The sequence below is a fragment of the Coloeus monedula genome (assembly GCF_965178545.1).
Source record: "Coloeus monedula genome assembly, chromosome: 8".
NCBI lineage: Eukaryota > Metazoa > Chordata > Aves > Passeriformes > Corvidae > Coloeus > Coloeus monedula.
The window spans coordinates 7,734,242-7,756,423 of record NC_138788.1 but is presented as its reverse complement, the minus strand read 5'-3'; the positions used below and the strand labels follow the sequence as shown (position 1 = coordinate 7,756,423).

At 38.7% G+C, this 22,182-nt stretch overlaps 1 protein-coding gene across 3 annotated transcripts in view; it reads left to right on the top strand.

Annotated features, from left to right (window-relative positions):
* Positions 1 to 20,987, top strand: part of BICC1 (BicC family RNA binding protein 1) — a 91,713-nt gene extending 70,726 nt beyond the window's left edge. For all 3 annotated transcript variants that reach the window (XM_082285849.1, XM_082285850.1, XM_082285851.1), the window contains 16 exons: positions 801 to 854; positions 1,671 to 1,865; positions 2,779 to 3,030; positions 4,309 to 4,440; positions 5,337 to 5,523; positions 6,916 to 7,074; positions 7,445 to 7,641; positions 7,935 to 8,076; positions 9,021 to 9,177; positions 10,542 to 10,707; positions 11,922 to 11,961; positions 12,614 to 12,768; positions 14,468 to 14,621; positions 16,242 to 16,402; positions 16,857 to 16,956; positions 18,084 to 20,987. In XM_082285849.1, the coding sequence (XP_082141975.1) occupies positions 801 to 854; positions 1,671 to 1,865; positions 2,779 to 3,030; positions 4,309 to 4,440; positions 5,337 to 5,523; positions 6,916 to 7,074; positions 7,445 to 7,641; positions 7,935 to 8,076; positions 9,021 to 9,177; positions 10,542 to 10,707; positions 11,922 to 11,961; positions 12,614 to 12,768; positions 14,468 to 14,621; positions 16,242 to 16,402; positions 16,857 to 16,956; positions 18,084 to 18,214 (2,382 nt within the window). In that variant the 3' untranslated portion in view covers positions 18,215 to 20,987. The remainder of the gene's footprint in view (positions 1 to 800; positions 855 to 1,670; positions 1,866 to 2,778; positions 3,031 to 4,308; positions 4,441 to 5,336; positions 5,524 to 6,915; positions 7,075 to 7,444; positions 7,642 to 7,934; positions 8,077 to 9,020; positions 9,178 to 10,541; positions 10,708 to 11,921; positions 11,962 to 12,613; positions 12,769 to 14,467; positions 14,622 to 16,241; positions 16,403 to 16,856; positions 16,957 to 18,083) is intronic.
* Positions 20,988 to 22,182: the final 1,195 nt, after the last annotated feature.

Genomic DNA, 22,182 nt, shown 5'->3' with positions numbered 1-22,182 from the left:
TATTTACTCAGTGTGGAAAGCACAGAGCTTCCTAAGTGAGCAAATCTTTAAAAACAGATGGAAACAATTTGTGATGGCTCATGAATCATTTTAATTTTTTTAAGCTAGAATTACTCTGCACATACGGAAGTCAACAACTTAGTGTGAATGGTAGGGAAGTGGTAGGAAAAAATCTGCTTTTGTAATTTTTTTTTTTTCCTGTTCAACACATGACTTATTCAGCATATTGATTGATTTTTTTGGTGCTTTTTGCTTATGGTGTAACTTAGTTGAAGACTAAACTTAGCAGACAGCCAGCAGAAATGAATGTCCTATTGTAAGAGTTCAGCTTCATTGGAGTAAGTCATTGAGCCTGAATTGCACATCTTTCCTGGTGCTAATGTTGGTGGAATGTTTACTTTCAAGTCTCTCGTCCTTGTACTTAGAATTCCCTCTTGTGCATCCTAATGGCTGCTGAGCAAAATAGAGTAATTTCAAAACATTCAAGAAAATCTGCAGTTGTTGAATATTAGCATTTGAACATTTATATACAGTAGTAATTCCATTATTTGACCTAAACCACTGTATTGTTTGATGTATCCTTTTTTTCTAGTTGCCTAAACATATGTAACCTAGATGCTGTAACATGCAGAGATTATTTTTTTAATACAGGTTATAGTTCTCAGGTGCTGCCAGGTGTGAAATAAGTATTGATTTTTTTTTAGATTTTTTTTTTTAAGGAGAGCACAGCTATCTGAATAACTTTTCCATGCCTCATTTGAAAGTATGATGCAATATTTTCTATATTCTTGCTCTTCCAGGTGTCTATTGCAGGACAGCCAGCTGGAGTGGAGTCTGCAAGAGTCAGAATTCGGGTAATGCTCTAGCTCTTTGTAGTGTCCACTTGAAAACATCTGACAGGGAAAAAATGCATAGTTTGGAGAACCCTAGGGTTGTCTGCCTCTGTGTAGTGACAGCAGAAATGTAGGAACAAATGTGAGTATCCATATGAGAAACATGCCCAGGGTATTATAACAGTGATTCACATTCTGGCCGAATTTTTAACTAGCCCAAGGTGGGTCTTGAACACGAAGTCTACTCTCTAAGCAAGATGTAAATTAATTCCATACTGTGTAGAAAATTACATCTTAACTTACCCACCACAGATGGCCTGTGGAATCTCAGGCATCCTATGTGAATCTGTGACTTGGGAAAGGCAATTTCAGCTTCTTACGTTTTAACCATTTTCATGTATAATTTGTGTAAATAATTCAGTGTCATTCTCCACATGTAGCTATTTTCTATCTTTTCCTTCTAGTTTCAACTCTTAAGTGTATTTTGGCATGGATAGTGAAAAGTCAAATAAATTACCAAAAGCTCACTGCAATTTTTTTAGCCAGACATGTCACACAACTTTGTTCCAAATGCTCCTGCTATTTTGGAGGAAAAAAATCAACCAAACAAAATTCAAAAAAGCCTATGCAAAAAACCCCCACTCTAGTATCCCTGGAAAAAGAGGTGCCTTTTTCCAAGTGACAGTACGATATTTTTATCGATGAACTCTGGGCAGAGGATGTGTTATGTCAGTTTAATCATCACTGACCTGTACCTTATGACTGAGGAATAAAACTGTTGCATTTTTAGTGTGCATGGCTCTGGTTTTCAATATCTACTCTTCATTACTGTTGTAGGAGCTGCTTCCATTGGTACTCATGTTTGAATTGCCTATTGCTGGAATTCTCCAACCCATCCCAGATCCTAATTCTCCAACCATTCAGCACATATGTCAGACATACAACATTTCAGTTTCCTTCAAACAACGCTCTCGAATGTATGGTGCTACAGTCATTGTCAGAGGGTCACAAAACAACACTAGTGCTGTGAAGGTAATCTCTACTCTTGAGTAGGTTTCTGAATGTCACATATTTATAATTAAGATGTCTAAGATGGTATATCCTGCCTTATCAGTACATGTTATTTTATAATCACTTGCAAACGCTGAGGGTTTGAATCTTTTCCTATATTAATTGATATAAATGAAGTGTAAAAATGCACAGAAAATAGTTTCAAGTTTAGGATTTAGCATTGTTTGTGGTAAGGTTTTCATCTGGTGTTCATCTCCTGCACACTTGTTCAGGTTTCTAGCAATCCCGGAATATGTGCTGATCTTACCCATCTTTTAATTCAAAAACAATGCAAACAAAAACACTTCCCACCTCAAATTCTTCATGCTGAGTTCTTCTCACGCACACAAATAAATAACCTTAGAAGTTGCCCAATTAGTCAATAAAACTGCTCTTGCAAATCCAGCACTGGGAGATGTGAATTTGACAGCCAAGGCAAGGAACTGCCAGGAGCCTGTTCATCTTAATAAAGTATAAAAGTGTTCTTGTTAGGAACTGGCAGTATGAGAGATTGATCCAGTCCCAGATGGGTGTATTTGAAGCCAGTAAGAACATCTGAGCCCAACACTGAAAGGCCAAGTTTTGCAAGTGTACCTACCCAGAGAAATCTCTATTGACTTCAACTGCCTGTATGGTCCCTGTTGGGACCAAACCATGCAGCATTGTCTTACTGCCTTTTACAGAGTGGCAATTAAATGCTGCATTTGGCCATAAAATGGGAGTAGTGGGTAGAGTTTGGTGCATTTGTTACCTTTAACAAATCAATCCTGGTTTTAAACCCAACAATATTTTCTTTATCTTGCCTGTGGAGCGCATGACAAGCAAGGAAGCAACCAGAGATGTTGTTCTGTGTGCCTGTAAGCACTGTTTCACTGGTTTCTCCCATTCCCCCCAGGAAGGAACAGCCATGCTCCTGGAACACCTGGCTGGGAGCCTGGCCTCTGCAATCCCTGTGAGCACACAGCTCGACATCGCAGCGCAGCATCATCTCTTTATGATGGGTCGAAACGGCAGCAACATCAAACATATCATGCAGAGGACTGGTGCTCAGATCCACTTCCCTGACCCTAGTAACCCACAGAAGAAATCCACTGTCTACCTCCAGGGCACAATTGAGTCTGTCTGTCTTGCCAGGCAATATCTCATGGTAAATACTTTCAGTGAAACTTGTGGGAAAAAATTGCCAGATCACGGAAAATATGCTCACTCTGCATCTATTTACAAGTCAAATGTAAATTAGCCACAGAGAGGAAGGATTGCTATTCACACTGCAAACAGCTCAGTTTTTGTCAGGGTTTTGTCAGTGTTTGTAGTTATTGAAAATATTTGTAATCTCTGGTAACATGACTTGGAAAATAACCTTGGTAATATAAATGCCGCATAAGTGATTTAAATTTACAATAGCAATATGCCTCTGAGTAGAGGCAGATTTCTGAAATGTCCTGTGGGTGTTCGGTGACAGGTTATGTTTTGTTTTGCCAACCTGCCTTTTCTATGTTTGTCAGGTAAATAGGTTTCTTTTGAGGGGAAATGTCAGGAATTGCTTAGTTCCCATGTAGGCAAGTTTTCAATGAAATTGGGAAACCATAGGAAATAATTACTCATTCTGCAGTCTTACCATCTTTATAATACCATAGCAACAATTCCATGAGGCCTTTTATAAAAATAGCTCTGGTGTTGAATATCATTATTTGTAGAGATTTTTGATATATTGATCTTTAAGCTTCACAGGAGCCTTTAGCCATTTTTTTAGTACTAATATATGTGCACATTTTTTGTACATGTGAATATTAATGGACAAAACGTGGGAGGACGGGACCATTCAGTTTTGGGGGGTTTTTACGCTAAAGCTTTAGTATTTTAAGTGTGTTACAGGTGTTATCCATATCCCTAGAAAATATTTATGTAGCTGATCTGGAATGGGGAAGAGAAAGGTAAAAGTTAAGACTTTGGCAATGGTAACTTAGAGATTTTGTAGAAGTATGTATCCTTATTTCAAATAGTTTGACGGGAGACTTTTAGTATGACGTCCTGCCATCAGTTCCTGACAAGTCTTGGTTCTGGTTTAATAAGTAATCGTGGTTTCTGAATTTGAATCTTCCAGGCACCTCTAAGTCTGTATAAATAACTACTCAGGGTGCGTATGTGCAGACTGGAATGTCAAATATTCAGTAAAACATTTCACCCTTGTGCTACCAAACTGTTTGTTTAGCATCCCAGGGCAGGAAGATACACCTGTATGCCTGCATACAAGGAAATGGCTTTCCTTAAAATTTCATCCTTGCTCTCTTTTCTGAACTTACAGAAATTTCCTTGCATCATGATGTGTAAATGTTACAATATCTACAGGTCAGTTTATTGCTAATATTTTCATGGGAAAATGGTCAGTTAAAAGTGCTAGGATTTTTTGTGCCTTTCTTTTCAGGGTTGCCTTCCCCTTGTGCTCATGTTTGATATGAAGGAAGAAATTGAAGTAGAACCACAGTTTATAACACAGCTAATGGAGCAGTTAGATGTCTTCATAAGCATTAAGCCTAAGCCAAAGCAACCAAGCAAGGTTTGTACAAAGCTAATATTTTCCTTTTAGGCTTTCGTGGCAAAGTTTCAGAGCTGATGAGTTGATATTTGTGCTCTTCCTCCCCAGTTTAGTGGATCATAAACTTGTGAAAGCCATATGTATTTAATGCTTGAAATATCAGTTTAAATGATCCAGCAGCTCTGCTCTAGGGTATTTTGACTTTTATTAAATGCTTAATAATGAAGAAATTAGCTTTTGTATAGAATATACTGATAAAGGCAGTGGGAGGTGTTTATTGTAAAATATTCAGGCCAGTATGGATAGGGGACTCTTGCAGTCATCCATGTTGTATACAATGCCCAAGCAGGCAGAAGTTTTAAAATTTGAAATGACCGTTCCATTGTGTCAGTATGTGAGCTTCCCTGTGTAGGGATATATAAAATCAATACAAAGACACATCCTGTAGAGAATGTACAAGAAGCAATGGGGTTTTGTAATTTCATTTTCCAGGCACTTATTACTTTATTCTCAGACAGCTATGAATTTAGTAGGGGAATTTAATACGAACAACTAGGTTTTTTGTCCACTTCAAGCTACAAAGCTCAGGTAAAAGAGAAGATAAGATATTAATTATTGATTCGGCTCTCTAGCTCTTGAGGTGCTTAACATTTGGTCTGCCAAAAAGCACCAAGATATGATAGTAATTAATTTTCTTAGAGAGGTCTTCCATCATTCTCACTTCAAATCCTTATGAAATCACTGGTCTTACTGTCCTGAACTTCCTGAATTTGAATAGTTGCTACTGGATGTTAGCTCATGCTGTCTCACACTGCTGTGGTTGTGGTAGCCATGAAGGAGTATGAAGAACTATCTGTGTTAAGGAGAAGTGTTACTCACTGGTTTTCCTTTGTTGGTGTTGTTTTCTTTCCCTGCAGTCTGTGATTGTAAAAAGCGTTGAACGAAATGCCTTAAATATGTACGAGGCACGGAAATGCCTCTTGGGACTTGAAAGTAGCGGAGTCACCATAGTATCAAATCCCTCTACTGTCTCATGCCCTGTTGGTCTGTCTTGTCCTGGTTTGGATATTTTGTCCTCAGCAGGGCTAGGACTCACTGGACTTGGTATGCATTCATTATATTTATATTTTTTTGATATAGGCTTGTTTGAAACTTAATTCACTTGTACTAGGAAAAAAGAGCAGATGTGTGTTTTGCGTAAGGAACCGTGTTAAAGCATTGCAGAATTGCAACAGCTTCTGGTTGTTATAAAACCTCTCCAAGGCTTTTGTAATCAGGTTTGGGACTCATCCCTGTAGAAAAATCTATGGAAACACGCAAACCACTCAGCTGAAAGTGTAAGGCAGGGAAATAGAGGTGAGGCAGGACATGGCTTTTACAGCTTCTTTGGGTGTATGATGTCTCAGGCTGTCCTGAATATGGGTGGGTACTGAAGCCTGTCAACAATACCATGAAAGTTAACAGAGCAAACACCACATTTCAGTTCAGTATCTCACTGTAATTGAGGGATCCACGTGCTTCTAGCTTAGACCTTACTTATCAGTTGAAATTTAGGACAGAAATGAGTAAGCTTCCTATCTTAATGTAATTTTGTAGAAGCAGCTCATAGTCCAGACTGGAATTCCTATTTTATTTTCAAGCTTTGCAAATACCTTTGTACCAGAAGTGTATAGATAGAAAAAACAAGCAGTCCCAGAGGAAACCAGTGACAAATCTTGACACAAATTCTTGAAACTCTGAGTTCTCATGTAACCAGCGTTGTCCCTTGTGACTGCCATGCGGGAGTGCTGTGTAGTTCCATGTCACATTCTTCCCTAGGGTCACACAGGAGAAAGTGTTTGTGCCATTTGACTGTGATTTTTAATGCTGCTTCTGTGACTGTTCTTGTCATGCTGCACTTTGGGGGGTTGGGTTTTTTTACCTTTTCAGTGTGTAGTGCTGAACTGCTTTGTGAATGCTCTTACACAAAGAGCTGGTTTGGGGAAATGCTTTGGGACTGATCAGTGCATTTGGGGGATGATTTGCAGCCTGTGTTGAAGGTGCAAAAAGGAATTGAATAGCTGTTAGTGTGCAAGTAGTGGTTAATTGACAGGAGCTTCTGAGAGAAACGTTATTGTGTGAAATGAAAGTGAGGTGGTGCAGTACAGGTGCTTTCTTGTCTCTGTGATGCTGCTTTGGAACAAACCATCAGAAGCAACAGAGGGGATGCAAAGGGATGCCAGGGCTGAGAAGCAGTCAGTGCAGACTCTTTGTTATGACAAGAGAAGTAGAAGGACATAAAAGATGCTCCAATTCTCCTTGGATATATGCTGCCCAGTTTAAGAACAAGCATGGTGCACCAAATGAACAGCAGGTTTAATGTTACAATTCATTTGTGAAATACAGGCTGGTGCCACTTCATGTGGGTTTGTTCTGTTTCTTTTCGATTGGTACTTTTGTGAAGAATGTTTTCCTGTAAGTCTTAACTAAATATTTACTTGCATGATTTTTTTGCAGGCCTTTTAGGTCCAACAGCCCTGTCAGTCAACACCTCAACTGCTCCAAACTCTCTGTTGAATGCCCTCAATAGCTCTGTGAGCCCTTTGCAGAGTCCAAGTTCAGGCACGCCCAGTCCCACATTATGGGCAACATCTCTTGCTAACACAAACACCACAGGTCGGTAGAAGTTTAATGTGAATTAAATGAACTGTGCAACACCAAGTCATTAGAATGACAGTTGACAAATCCAGAATCATTAATTCTTTGGAACCTTAATTCCTACACTTACTTAGCACAGATGAATAAATATGCAAATTTAAAGTTGTAACTTAACATATGACATGCTGTCAAATGCAGTGTTTCCATCTGTTTTATGTAGAAAATGAAGTTAACCTACCCAGATAAAGCATTATGGTTTTGGCATGCAATTCTAATGGAAACTTTTTAGTAATTTATTATAGCTACATAAAGATTTATATAAAGTAGTGTAATGCCTGAAGAAGTTAAATGAGAAACTTAATCGGAACATAACCAAAATTTGTTACAGGTTTTTCTGCTATTCCACACCTAATGATACCATCTACTGCCCAAGCAACCTTAACTAGTATTCTGCTGTCTGGAGTGCCTAATTATGGTCAAAACACTCCATCTCCACCACCAGGCTTGACTCCTGTTGAAGTCCATGTTAATGGCATGCAATCAGAAAGCAAAAAAGGCTCCCCTTCTTTAAATGGTCATGTAAAGGTAAGTGGTACTATACTGGAGAACCAGATTTTTGTACTAGACCTCTACTAAGAAAAGCTGAAAGAGAAAACTAGCTATATTAGTAGATTCATAAAGCTTCTAAGTTTAAAAACAAACAGCAGTGTATTTGAATATGACTTAAAGATTGAAAAATAGAACATTCAAACATACTGTTCTCTTACTGTTCTCCAGGAAGAGATTCCTTGTTATCCTGCACAGATAGAAAAGGGAAATTGTTTCAATATTTCCTTAAGCATAAAAATCACCTCAGTGATTTGTGACAATCTTTTCAGGCCTCAAATATCAAGTATGCTGCACTGTCTGCCACATCGCTGGGAGAAAATGTGTTGACCACAAACCACAGTGATGCAGTAAGGCAAACAAGTGCTCATGGGGCCTCAGAACAAGTAGCTGCCAAGGCAAATAGTGAAGAAGGTAAGATTTTGATATTGCATTCCTTTGTTTGGTAGTGTTTGTACAGTCTGTGTATAGTTCATGATACAAAAATGTGAAGATATTCTCTGTGAGTTGTTTTTGCAACCATGTTTAAGGAAAAGATTGCTGGATCTCAGATTCATTGTCAAGGAAAGTAAATAGAACCTGTAGTAACTGAGCTGTGCTGTTATTAGAAACACCTTAAATCAACATAAATGTACTTGCAACATTTTACTTATTCCCTAGGAGCAGAGGGAGATAAGCTGCTGTAAAAAAATACTAAAATCCTCAGAGGGTAACTAAACTCTTCTGGTTTAAATGATGTTTTATTTTTGCTTTTTAACAAAAGCAAATAATTAATGTCTCTGGGAAGGTTTTTGCAGGAAATTGTGTAGATCTAACCTAGACACTGGGAAACAATTTTATTTGCATGTTTTGCAACAGCATTTCAGTTATGCTGCCTTTTAAAAGCTGAAGTGCTTAACTGTCCCCATCATTCTTGGAGGGAGGGAAAGGCAGTTCCACTTGAAGCTTGTGAAAACATGTTCTAAAGATACTTGAAGTGGGGGGAGCTCTTACTCCAGCAGAAGCTACCTGAGCACCTGGCAAAGTCTATTAAAACCGGGTATAAAATCAAATTTCTTCAGAATACTTAGTCACTTTGAATTGTCAGCCTTCACGTTTAATATTAATTAATATTACTTAAAATAAATATTTGAAAAAAGGAAATACTTAGTGTGACTACTATATATGTGAATACTGACACCTTTTTTTTGCATTTGAGCATACACATCTTGACTTCTTAACCTTGACCAAAGAGTTGTCCCTGAAGATGGTCCTGTGAGGAGGAGGAGGAGGTTTTCTCCCATAGTTATCATTCCTGCAGCAAGCTCACTAGGACACAGCAGGGTGGTTGTTTAACTCTCCTTTTATTGGCCTTGTAGGTTGCAATGATGCTTTCGTAGAAGTGGGCATGCCCCGCAGTCCGTCCCATTCAGCAAACACCAGTGACCTGAAGCAGATGATGAGCTCTTCCAAGCAGGCCTGTGCCAAGAGGCAAACGGTGGAATTACTGCAAGGCACCAAAAACTCCCACTTACAGTAAGCTGAGTGTATAAACACAGATTAGTGGAACTTTCACAATGCAAAATTACTTCATGTGGTTTTGTACGTAGAAGGGGGGGTTCAGTCATAAGATACTCAAAGAACTGATTTAATTTGGCCTTGATTTTCCATCACATTAGGCATTAATTTAGCCCCCAGTTTGTCTGATGACTGCAGACTTCGAATGCGTTTTGTTCATCCTATTTGTCTTTGAGTTTAAAAAAATGTCTTTTCTCTCCCACAAAACAACTGAGATCCTTGTCAGAGGAACTTTCATTACCTGTTTCTAAAGTATACATTTTTGCACTTTCCTTCTTTATTGATTGCTTAGAGGATAATTTGACAGCTTTTTCCTTTTGTGTGTACCTGAGGCTGTTTTCTTAGGAAAGCTGCGTTCAGGGCGTAGCAGCATGTTCTCAAACACTTGTCTCAGTAATGATTTTGGTTGGGTTGGCTCTTTAATGACCCAGCAGTGGGAAAGGCTCATTTGAGTCATAATACATCTTGGCAACACAGGTTTTGTTCTAAATGCAATGTTTTTGTCTGACATACTCATGTTCTCACTGTTTGTTTGGGAACTGTTTATCACCACTCTTCTGAGACACATATTTTCTTTTGCTTCATTTATTTACACTCTTAAGGCTATGATATGTATTTCATTAATTCTGCTTTCACAGTTTAAAAATCCAAGGAATCCTGCTAACCAAATTCGGTTGTTTGTGTGTCTTGCTCTTTTTGTTGAGGACATAGTGCTCCACAGTTTCCTTGGGGGTAGTAGTTTACAGCTTCAAAAACATGATCACTTTGCTTTGAAGTAAGAGTTTATACTGTTCTAGTGTAGGCCTGAAATGTGGCCAAGGTTTAGAAAAATAAAATTGCATCAAGAGGTAATGTAGGCATGTAGGACTGCAGTTTTTGAAGCTGTGAAAGCAAGTAGGACCTATGTCAACTTTCTTAGTCCCTATTATGCAATCTCTCTTTATCCTACAAGTGTGAACCTGTTTGAACTACTGGCCTGAGCAAGGCTAAATGGGAAATCACACTGTGCAGGGATTACATGCAATATTTCCAGACCCCAGACAGTTCAAAAACTGAATCTGTAAACTATGCCTCTTAGTGATACAGGAAGGAGAAACACTGCTTTCCTTCACTGACAGAGAAAAAGGTACAGGAGAGCTGAAACTTGTGGAAATATTGCTGAAAATGCGGAGATCTTTGTGTACGGACATGTCTTGAGTTTGGCTGCCAGACTTGTCCGGGTGAAGCCCAGTTACCAGAACCGCACTGGGCGCTCGCTGCCGGCGCAGAGGCAGCCTGAGCAGCCTGAGCAGCCTGAGCTAACAGTGCCTTTGTCCCCGCAGCACCGCGGACAGGCTGCTCTCCGAGGCAGAGCTGGGTGCCCCGGAAAGCCCCGTGGCTGATAAGAAGGCCCCGGGCAGCGAGCGGGCGGCCGAGCGGGCGGCAGCCGCCCAGCAGAACTCCGAGAGAGCGCGTCTGGCTCCGCAGCCCTCCTTTGTAAATATGCAGGTAGGTCTCCCTGAATGAAGCCAGTTAGGCATAAATATTGATACTGCAGAGTGAAGTTACCATAGAATGCAGAGGTGATTGGGGACTGGAGGCTGAATTGTCATTACCAGTTCAGTAAAAGTATTCACAGCCAAGCCATCAACTGCTTCAACTGAGGAGTGGTTTGTCAATGAAAAGTCTTGAGAACAGAAAAGCTCTTCGTTTCTCTTGAGTAAGAAAAGTTTAAGTACACAAAGTTGGGTGGCTGTATTTGTCTCCATCATTTGCCTGTAAGAAGTCTTACATTGTTGCTTCAAGAGAATTATAGCTACAAAATAAATTTCACACCTTCTCATACTTAATTAACTTGGTTAATTACAGCCTACAAATACAAACTACTGCCATGTTACTGCAACTCTCCCCAAAGAGAGAGGAGACCCCTTTGTCAGGAAGCAGTAACAGGATTATTTTCAGTACAGATCTATTGCAGTGTGGGCATAACCAGACTGTATGGAGTAGTCGAATGAGAGAAAGATTAGTGTTTTGCGGCCCTTTTCCTTAGTTATTCCTCTAGTTATTTTTAGTAGAGAATGTAACACTTCAGGCTAATACAGCATTTTTGTAGTTTTGTGTGTTTAGATTTCCTGATTTGTAGTTCAACAAAGTGTAGCTTGTTTAATCAGGGGTATTTAAACTTCACATCTTCCACTGACACAGGTAGAACACATACAAAAGTTCTTTGAATTATTTCAAAACTTAAGTTCTTTTCCTTTCACAAAATGAATGCATGAAGGAGAAGTAAACCTGAAAGATTATTAAAAATAACTGTGGTGGCTAGACTTGCTAAGATATATTACCTTTTTCGTACTGTTGAGGAATGTTTTAAATGCCAAGAATAGATGGTTAAGGAGAGAAACTATGCTTGAAAGACGTCTTATTAAAAAAAAATTGAAGAAAAATTCATTCCTCCTAAGCATTTTGTAAATATACTGCTTTAGCCTCGCTCAAATGGAAATCAGATAGTTATTTAAAATCTTTATCTATGTTTCAATGAACACTTTAAGTAACTAGGGCTCTAACTGGGCTACTGTGAAATTACTGTGCAGTATTTCAGGTTTCTCCTAGATGTATTCAGTGGCCACTTTGCAAACCTTTGTTTTCACAAAGAGATGACTACTGGAGTGACATTTAGTTAGAATGGAAATTAAATGATCTTCTGCGTGTTTCATTTTTAGGCATTTGACTATGAACAGAAGAAACTACTAGCAACCAAAGGTATGTGGATGAACAGTGACTTCTGAAAAGTTTGTTGATACTTAGATGAAATGGTTTCCTGAACTTTCAGTTTTGTAATCCAGTTTTTAATAAAATCTGGAAGTGGTAGTGAAACATTTGCTTTATGTTCCAAAAATTTCTTAATACCAACACAGTATAAAACACAGTGTAAGCAGCTTGCAGGTGGGATGTGTAAGTAAATCCATGAGCAAACGACCAATATTGTTTTCAGAGAGCTCATTACTGTAATACTTCCCTTTATTTGGATGCAAATTTAACTTCAAGGTGTTTGTCACATCAGCTGAATGACCTCTTGCTTCAGGGATAAATTGAGTTGTAGAATTGGTAAGAGGCTTAACCATATCTTTGACCCTGTTAAATAATAAACCAAATTACCCATTCACTAAAAGAAAAACAGAAGCTTCTCTCTTTGAAACAGATACGATTCTTTTGGCTTCCATGCAGCCCTGTGGGACTTAACTATCTTCTGGCAGAGTAAATTGCCTTAAGGAAGGGTAGGATTCAAGCTGTGTGGCAAGTGGAGGTGTTTAGAGTGTGCTGGGCTCAAGCTTTTAGCAAACATGATTTCAGTCCTATCCTCTCAGTACTTCTACTGAGGCTGAGATTTACTGATTTGTCTCTGTATTTTCAGCTATGTTAAAGAAGCCAGTGGTAACAGAAGTGAGAACTCCAACAAATACATGGAGTGGTTTGGGGTTCTCTAAATCAATGCCTGCAGAAACTATCAAGGAGCTAAGAAGAGCGAATCATGTATCATACAAGCCTTCCATGACAACCACATATGAGGTATATAAAAGTATATTGTAATGGAAGTTTACTTTCAGTAAGTTGTTTCTCTTGAGATATGTCTATAACTTCCGGAAAAAAAATCTTGCAGATACCTGTTCTAAATATTTTTTATGGTGAAAAGTATTTCTTACATAAGTATTAAGGCATATGGAATACATTCAGCCCAACACAAAGTTAGATCTGTTTTATAGGCAAGTCATAGAGCATAGAGGTCTGCTTCTTAAAATATCTTTGTTTAAAGCAGCTTCAAACAACTTAAGGAGAAAACATCCCAGTAGTTGCAAGCAAGCAGCAGGGCTTTAGTAACCTAATGAAAACTGTGTATGTATGACAGATAATCTATATGATGTGTATCACTGCACGGTGGAGGAGAACAGTAGAATGAGCAGCTCATCTTTCCTTCTGTGCAGAGAACTGGGAGGGCTGTCTCTCCTTGCACTATGCACTGGGCTCAGAATTTTCCCAGGCAGAAAGCAGAGAGTCCAGCAAGTCTCTTCAGAAGAGTCCCAGCATGGGAATCTTACAGGGAATTTGTTCCCTTCTTCTCAAAGGCATTCTGAAGTTGCTTTTTAGTGTGCTTCCTTGCTGTAATCCTTCTCAGCTTCCACAGAGACACCTTTTTCTGTCCTGCTTATATAAAATGTAAATGGTATGTTTCTTAACGAAGGGGACTTCATAGTTCTCTAGGATGTACTGTCTGTTAATGCAAAAGAAATATTCAGCCAGGACAAAAATGTGCCTTGGTGTTCTCCACTTGACATGTCAACTTTTTGAGCCATTCAGGTACATGCAGTAGGCTTGGCTACATGTAATGCAGTAGTAACCGGGGAAAGAAAAAGATGCAACCAAAATCTGTGATTACTTTTCTATGGTAGTTGAGCTGCAGTGGGCCTTTCTCCCAGGCCTTGATGTCTAAAATCTCTAAGTGGGTCTGTGATTCTAACCAAGAACACAGTGTTTCTTCAGGGGTGTCAGTTTTACTGAATAGTGTAAAAGATTGCTGCCTCCTAAGTGATGTTTTTCAGTCACAATTTGGTGCAAGTTTATAGAATTAAATTGTTCATTTCCACAATTTTTAGCTCATGTAAGTATGTGATATCTATAACGTCAATTTCTTTTGGGTACGTTGCCACTGAATGCTGCTGCCTTGTATTGCTACGTTCTCACCCACAGTGATGAGAGTTGATAATAAGTATTTCACAGGAATATGAAAACCTATTTTAAAAGATCACAGACAAAACAACTACAAATTTACAAGCCATTGCAGAATTGTTGTTGTATTATTATGTGCAAGACTGTTGTCAAGTAGTGTGTACTCGATCCACTTATCTTCAGATAAATGTTCTGTTATGTTCTCTTCCCTGTGAAGGGATGTAGTCAATAGACTGCTTTGTCTAGAATTTGTGTGGGAATTTGATGCCATGGAATGTTTTGGAAACAAACTTGGAAATACCGAGAAATTTATTTTGAATCATGGTCTTTAAATAACTCCTGCTTAAAAACTGTAAACTGCATATGTTTTAAGCACACCTGCTGTTTTTGTGTCCGGTTTGCAATTATTTGACTATTGATCAACTGCCAAAAGAATGTTTGCGAGCATTAAAAGCTGCTTTTTAACTGAGCTGCTTCAAAGAAAACATCTGAGTCACAATGAAACCTCTGTTTTCAGCCCAGATTTTCTTCCTGTTGTTTGCAGGGTTCATCCATGTCTCTCTCCCGGTCCAGCAGTCGGGAGCACCTGGGAAGTGGCAGTGAATCTGATAACTGGAGAGACCGGAATGGCCTTGGACCCACTGCTCATGATTTTGTCTCCTCAATTGGCAGCCCCAAACGGAAACAAAACAAATCAGGTTAATAAGCTCTTATCATCTGATTAAAACAAAGTAATCATATTGATATCAATATTTATTTTGATATGAATGTATCCTGACGTCACTAGGGATTTAAATTGCTGACACCTTGTAATAAATAATTACTTTTTTTTTGCAAATTTTTACAAAGAAGTGCAAGCTTGTGTAACATGATATACAAATAATGGTCCTAAAGGAAAACTTTTAAGGGTATTTGTTAAATGCCAGATATTCTTGCTTAAAAACTCTTTGCTGTCATGGAGTGGGTTTTTCCAGGTATACTGAAACCAGACCTCTACAAAGGCTTATTTCTAGACTGCTCTCATACTGCTCTGTTATCAGTGCAGCAACAGCCAGGGCTTTATTGGGCTATTTGCTCACTGGTGAAGTGATATTCCATGCTGAAACTGAATTTTAAAGCATGATTCTCTTCATGGGGATAAAATTTGCAAGAACATGTAGTGACAGGACAAGGGGGAGTGGCTACAAACTGAAACAGAATAGGTTTAGGTCAGATGTTACGAGAAAATTTTCCCTGTGAGCATGGTAAGGCCCTGGCACAGGGTGCCCAGAGAAGCTGTGGCTGCCCCATCCCTGGAAGTGCCCAAGGCCAGGTTGGATGGAGCCTGGGGCAACCTGGGATACTGGAAGGTGTCCCTGCCCATAGCAGGGGTTGGAATGAGATGGGCTTTAAGGTCCCTTCCAACCCAGGCAATTCTGTGGACAGAAGCCTGTCCATGTGTTTGGCATGGCCTAGCATGATTTTAAATACTGCTTTCTGTGGACACAGGCTGTATGTTTTGTAATTACTTTTTTTAACGATGCTTGAAGTTTACAAATTAAAATTTTACTTTAGTTGAACTTACATTTTTTTAATAACTTAATAGATGCTTTTCTGGAAGAGTGAAAAGTGGAGGTAGAGAATAGTAAGTCCATACTACCTATCTGCTTTATGGGGAAATAAGTACTGTGGCTGTTTATACTTTTTGTTGTTGCATTTTCTTTTAAGGGTGAATAAACCTAAATCCCAAAGTACACAGATAATAAAATCTGTACATGGTAAGAAAGGATAACTCCAATTAGAGAAAATATTCATGGTTTTAAAAAGCACATTAGTTGAGCTGTGAATGGCTGCACGTCGCATTCTAAGTACTTGAAGAACTAAAAAGATGAAACGTTTATTTGAAATCAATCTATTGATGTTTTCAACCTAATTGGACAAAAATGGAAGTTCTAGGTTAATTAAAATAAATGAAGATTAAAATTATATTTACATGTGTGTTAGAAGAAAATTAGAAACACGAATACACTGGCAGTGAAAGAAAATGTTCTATGGCAGCTGTAGCTTTCCCAGAGAGTAAAATGTGTGGATAAAGGATAAAAGAAACAGCAATGAGTTGGCTGGACAAAAGTAGGTCTATAGAAAACAAACACTGGAACTTAATTAACAAAAAAATTGCTTTATACTGTTCATTCTCTCAGAGCACTGAGAAGCTTTTTTTTCCCTGTGAAATAAAGATTTGAATACTTCGTAAATTTAATGAGCTAGCTGAATATAATGTTGGTGGAAAATTATGCCCTTCTGTGATGTGTCTGAAAAGTGCACTTGTTCCCTTTCAGCTGAACACTATCTCAGTAGCAGTAACTACATGGACTGCATCTCCTCACTGACAGGAAGCAATGGCTGTAACCTCAACAGTTTGTTTAAGGGATCTGATCTGCCTGAGCTCTTCAGCAAGCTTGGTTTGGGCAAATACACAGATGTGTTCCAGCAGCAAGAGGTTGGTGTTCCCTCAAGAGGCACCTTGGTGTTGGTAGGATGTTTTCCAGCAGTAGTTGTTCTGTCTCTTCACCAAAAGCGACTTAGAACTCACTTTGTGACAGGATTTTCATGAGTTGTTCTTTCAAAGCTGGATCATGCATCTTAAAATTGTGGTAAATACTTAAAAGTCTCAAGACTCATAAATAAATATGAGTAACTAATTTTCTCTTCTTTTCCAGAACTGATTACTTTTTAATTTCTCCTTCTCTGTCAGAAATGTAGCAAATTGAGCAACTGTGTGAAGAAGCCATTGAAAAGCCATGATTGCTGTTTACATGCAAAGAATAGTTTGGCAGAGTAACTGTAAAATGCAGTAGGAAAAAAAAATGAAGCTATTCTGAGCCACATGTATTACTTAATACTTTTGTGGAAAGACTTGTTTTGCATAATTTTCTTATTTCTTTTTACTCTAGATTGATCTGCAGACATTCCTTACTCTTACTGATCAAGATTTGAAAGAGTTGGGAATTACCACTTTTGGTGCCAGAAGAAAAATGCTGCTTGCAATCTCAGGTAAAAAACACTGAGTACCATTTATTGATTTTAAGCTTTGTTTGTATTCTTCTCACTCATATTGTGTGTTTATAGCTGACAAAGGAAAAATGACTTGGAAAGACTGAAAAGTAAGGGTCTAGTCCACAGAGGTGATATTAGCTTGCCCCTCACGACAGGTGCTTAAACCCAGGCTTTACAGAGCTTTCCCATGACCTCATAACAGCTCACTTGGAAGAGTCCTGTAAAGCTGGAACTTGGTAGAAAGTTCAGCTCACAGCAGGAGTTTGATGCCCCAAACTTGAGGGTCCAGGAATCTCTGGGATTACAGGCCCTGCAGGGTCTGAACAGCACTACATACCAGTCAGAACTGGCATTTTCAACCTTTTGGTTCCCTACCTCCATTTTATTGATTAGCAGAGCAGTCATCCTACTGGGAAAAAGTGCCTGCTTTTGGGGGACTTTGTTGGGGTTTTTTTCTGGTTTTTGGTTTGCAAATGTACTTAGTTCAGTAGCAGTCATGAAAATCTATGTAATCTCTCGGGGATTTGTATCTAGCACAGAGTTTACAAGAACAGGAAAGTGGGGGAAAGAAAAATATTTTGGATGAGTTATTACTAACACAAGATGAGGGTGCATGTTTAAATGACAGGTGAGCATCTGTTTTTTCTGAAAGTCCTTGTTAAAATACTGCTTCAGTTTTATGTTGAAATGAAGAATTGTGCACTGAGAAATTACCAAGTTGGTAGTAAGCTTTTCTGTCAATCTCAGTCCACACTGCATGGTCGTGCCTCCAGGAAGATTGCAGTCTTTGAATATTATAACAAACTTTTTTAAGTTCCAGCTATGTCAATTTGATCTAAATCAATATTGCAAAAAAACGATCTGCTTCACACTATACCATTGAGAAATAAGAACTGCTCCAAGTAGATGCCTGCATCCCAAGGAGCCTCTGAGTCTTAACCTGACACTCATATTATCCTGTTGAACTGTTAATTGAAGGGGTACCTCACAGATATTTTCAGTGCATACTGTGTCTGTCTAAAATACTTTGTTCCTTTAAACAGAAGTTTTGCATTTGGTTTAGATCAAAACATTAAAATGAATTTCTGATGGGAGATTTCTGTGGGTGTGCTTGACCTCTCCAGAACTGAACAAAAACCGAAGAAAGCTCTTTGACCCATCCAACATCCGTGCCTCGTTCCTGGAAGGGGGAGCCAGTGGGAGACTGCCGCGCCAGTATCACTCGGACATTGCCAGTGTCAGCGGGCGCTGGTAGCAGGAGGTTGGGCTCAGAAATCAGCTGGAAAGATGGACATGGCAATCCTGTGGACAGCCTTCACTGCACACCACCCTCTGCACTTTGGGAGTTTGGGTGTCAAGGACCAAAGCGTTTTGTCTGCACAGTACTGTGCCAAAAAAATCAGAGAGAACACATTTTGTCAGTTGTCTTTTGAAACACCAAATGTGGGTTATGTTTTACTCATGTAGATTGGACAGAATTTGCAATAATAATAATATAGGGTTCTTTGTTTAGTATTTTATTACCTATAACTATAATGTATGCACTGAATTTTGTACTTTGTTGAATGAAGGAAGAATGAAGAGCTGGGATGCCAGAGAGCATAGATTTGGCTTTATCAAGATGGTTTTTTCTGGTACTGCTTAAAATAATTATTGAGGTCTTTCTGCACTTTACGTGTTCTGATTTCTTGTCCTGTGGAAATTTATTTCTCTCTTTCATTTCCATATCAATTTTTATATTGGCACTAATCAAATTTTTTCAGGTGTTCCTACATTAAGTCACATCTCACTATAATGGTACTAGAAACTGGTTCTTACACAGATTTTTGGTTTTCCTCTCTCTGTCTCCCCAGTAGTTATCTGAAGAGATTGTTCCAAAATCAAGTCACTTGGTAGTGGACCAGTCCTGTTATGCTCTTATGAAGCAGTCTAATGCTGCCTGCAATAATACTCACTGTAACAGATGCAATGAAAGACCAAAATGGACCTTGCAATATTAACCCTTTGCAGTCAACATATTTAACTGCTGCCTGTTATGCTAAAACTGTTTTCAATGGTTGTTTCAAAGCAAAGGGCTATTTTTAGTACCCTGCCACTAAAGGACACTTATTTATATCAGACTTTTATTTTTAGATTCTATACACCTACAATACGTAACAGATTAAACTGATCTACTGCAGATTTATGGTAGAGACTGAAAGGCATTCATCAAACTAGAGCTCTGGGCTGTCAGTTTGATTAAACAGACAACTAATCTAATTTGACAAGACAGCACTGTTGCCATTTAATAAATGACTCGTATTTCTTACATGACTATGCATGCAGCAATGAAGCGACCTACATAAAATAGGTGTAATAGCATCTGTTTTGTTCGATCTAGATTTGTAATTGTCAGCTGCAGAAGTGTTTGAAACTTTGGAGATGAACTATTTCTGAAACAAGTTATGTTCAACAGAAAGAGTCCATGTTATAAGTGGCTAGAGCTAACTTTTGCATTCTTATACTGTGAAAGTCCAAAAAATTTGGCAATGTTATTCTTCTGTCTTTACAGATGTTGTGTTATGGGTTTATGAAGGGTTTCAGTGTAATGAAGGAATCCATAAAGTGCCTCTTTTTGCAATGCAATGTGTAGTTTCCAAGCATTAATTGAAAAGCATTCCCATGAGAAATATTGTGAATTACCTTACCTCTACTGTAATGTATTATTTATGTTCAGTGTACAAGCCTTTTGAGATGGACATAAACCACTGTCAAGTGCTCTTAACAGAAGGCATTAGAATAATATTTACAGTAGTTGGGGTTTATGCAAAAATGGGTGAGAGAGTTTTGACACTTTCCATGGATAATCCTTTCTCTTAAGGTGAGAATGCAAAATGATGTATGGATAAATTTGCACACACAAAGGGAATTTAAAGAGACTATTACTTGAGGGCATAGACCAAGCAATAATATAAAGTCTTGTGGTTAGCTAAAAATTGCTGCTCAGTGCTCATTTCAGCCATATCTACTTAATGGTGTATAACTGAGTGACTTCCCCTGTAGATCCAGTAGCAGCTTCGTCTGGTTTAAAAATGGTACTGCAGATGTGACTGGCTAAAACTGTATCTGGTACTCACACAGTTGTTCACACCAAGCTCCTGTGCCCAACACCAAGAGTCCTTATCCATGTGTCAGAGATTTGTGTGGACGTGTGTCACACAGGCAAGAGTGACTTCATGGAAACCCTCTTGGAAGCCACAACTTCTCATTCTAAAGCTATTTTCACTTGTGCTTACTCCTAAGCATGCAGATAGTTCCATTCACAGGGACTATTTATGTGCTTACAGATAAGCTGTCGTTTAAATGTTTGCATTTGCAAGCCCAGTGCTTATAAATCAAATTGTATTCAGACTCATTATTTTGTGAAATATTTTTAATGAAATAAATATTCAGCAACACTATGTACAGAATTTTCTGCAACCCCTTTCTTGCTTATTTTGCCTAAACCTAAAAGCATCCTAAAGCTTTACACTCAGATTTTTAGTCTTTTTAAGTACGTGCTATGTATCCAGACAGTACTATACTCAGAAACTGATTTTCTTACAGTATTAAGTTGATGTGGTCTTTTGCTGAGCAGTGCTTATTTCATTTACACCAAAGTGGAAAATCTCCAATGAACAACATTATTTTTCAGTAGGGTTTCACATAAAAAAAAAAAAAAAGAACACACTGGAAGTAAAGAAAATTCTCACTTACTTTGATTCCACAAAGGGAAAATAACAGTACAGTGTATCGTATTGTTAGTGTTACATTATGCACAAATATTTGACTTGCTACATAAAATGTTAGTTTTAAATCTGTGCCTTAATAGTGACCAGTTATCTGTAAATATAGAGCAGATACAGATTGTATTTTTGTGGGTTGTGTCCTTTCAGTGATTTTTTAAAAAAATAAAAGTTGAAATTAAAACATTAAAAACGGAAATTTTCAAAACTAATCAGTGTTGCATAAAATAAATTTATATAACTCCCTTGTATTCTGATTGGTTCATGAAGTATTTTTATATAGACCCAGTTCCAGGGATGCTTGCTTGTTAATAAAATATAAAAAGCAGTATTTGACATAATTGCAACATGTTTCTTTCACATGTTAATGTTTCTTGTGTTTTACTGTTCTTTTTATATCACATACAGTGTCTTTGTCTAGCTTTTAAATGAAAATGCTTTTTTGGGGTGCCTCTCCTTAATTTAAGAGGAGTTAATAGCAGGTTTTAGGAGTTTGCTCATGACTTGTATTCTTTCTTTGGTCTTCCCATTTTAATGACTGTTTTGGTCAGGTTAGCAGAGAGTTGTGTATGTTCTTTCACAATGGTCATTGTACTGTCACTTCCAGTGTAGAAGTAGGGGGGAAGAAAAGGAATTCTTTCTTTGGGCTGCTGGGACATGACCAGTCAGCCTGGCGAGAGGCACAGCTGTCACACTGAGGTAAATGTGCACACAACAAACACAGTCAGTCCTGTCTCTTTGCTCCACAGGCGCTCATACAGGTTCGGTATTGCTCTACCTCACTCAGTGCTTTCAGGCATCTCGTTATCCCAGCCTAACGTGGTCTCTGTTTTATAGACACAGCTCTCCACTTCAGTGGCTGTTCCTGGCTCACTGACCTTGCAACAATCTGTGAGTTGTTTTTCTGAGTACCTGCTGAGAAGTGCAGGTGTGGGAGCAAGTCTGTGAAGGAAATAGGTCAGCAAACTGTTCTGCTGAGGACAACTGAAGGGTGTGGTGCTGAGCACCAATTTACCAGGCATTGACATAAATTACATGGAAATTTACAGGCAGGTGGGCTTGCAAACTGCACAGTGTTTCTGATGTCTGACCAATAGTGAGCTAGTGTGAAGCAAGGTGGACAATTTAAAAAGGACAATTTCCTTTGTGGACAATTTATTTGGTCATATTGCTTCCAGTGGCTTCAGTCAGCAGAGTGTAAAGCTGGTGTGGGAGAGAGAAGGAGGTGATGGAGCATCAGAGCTTGTTGGCTGCTCTCCATGTGGTGCAAGCAGTGTTCCCAGCAGCTGGCATGGCACAGCATCAGCAGGATTGCTCCCTGAACAAACTGGGCATGTTTGTCTCTGCTACCAGTCAGTGGAACAAAACTGGTGATTTTCAGTCTGAACAGAAAGATGCGTTCTAGGAAATGGTGCCAATACACAAGAGAAAATAGATGGAGCCTCCAAGCTCTGTCAAG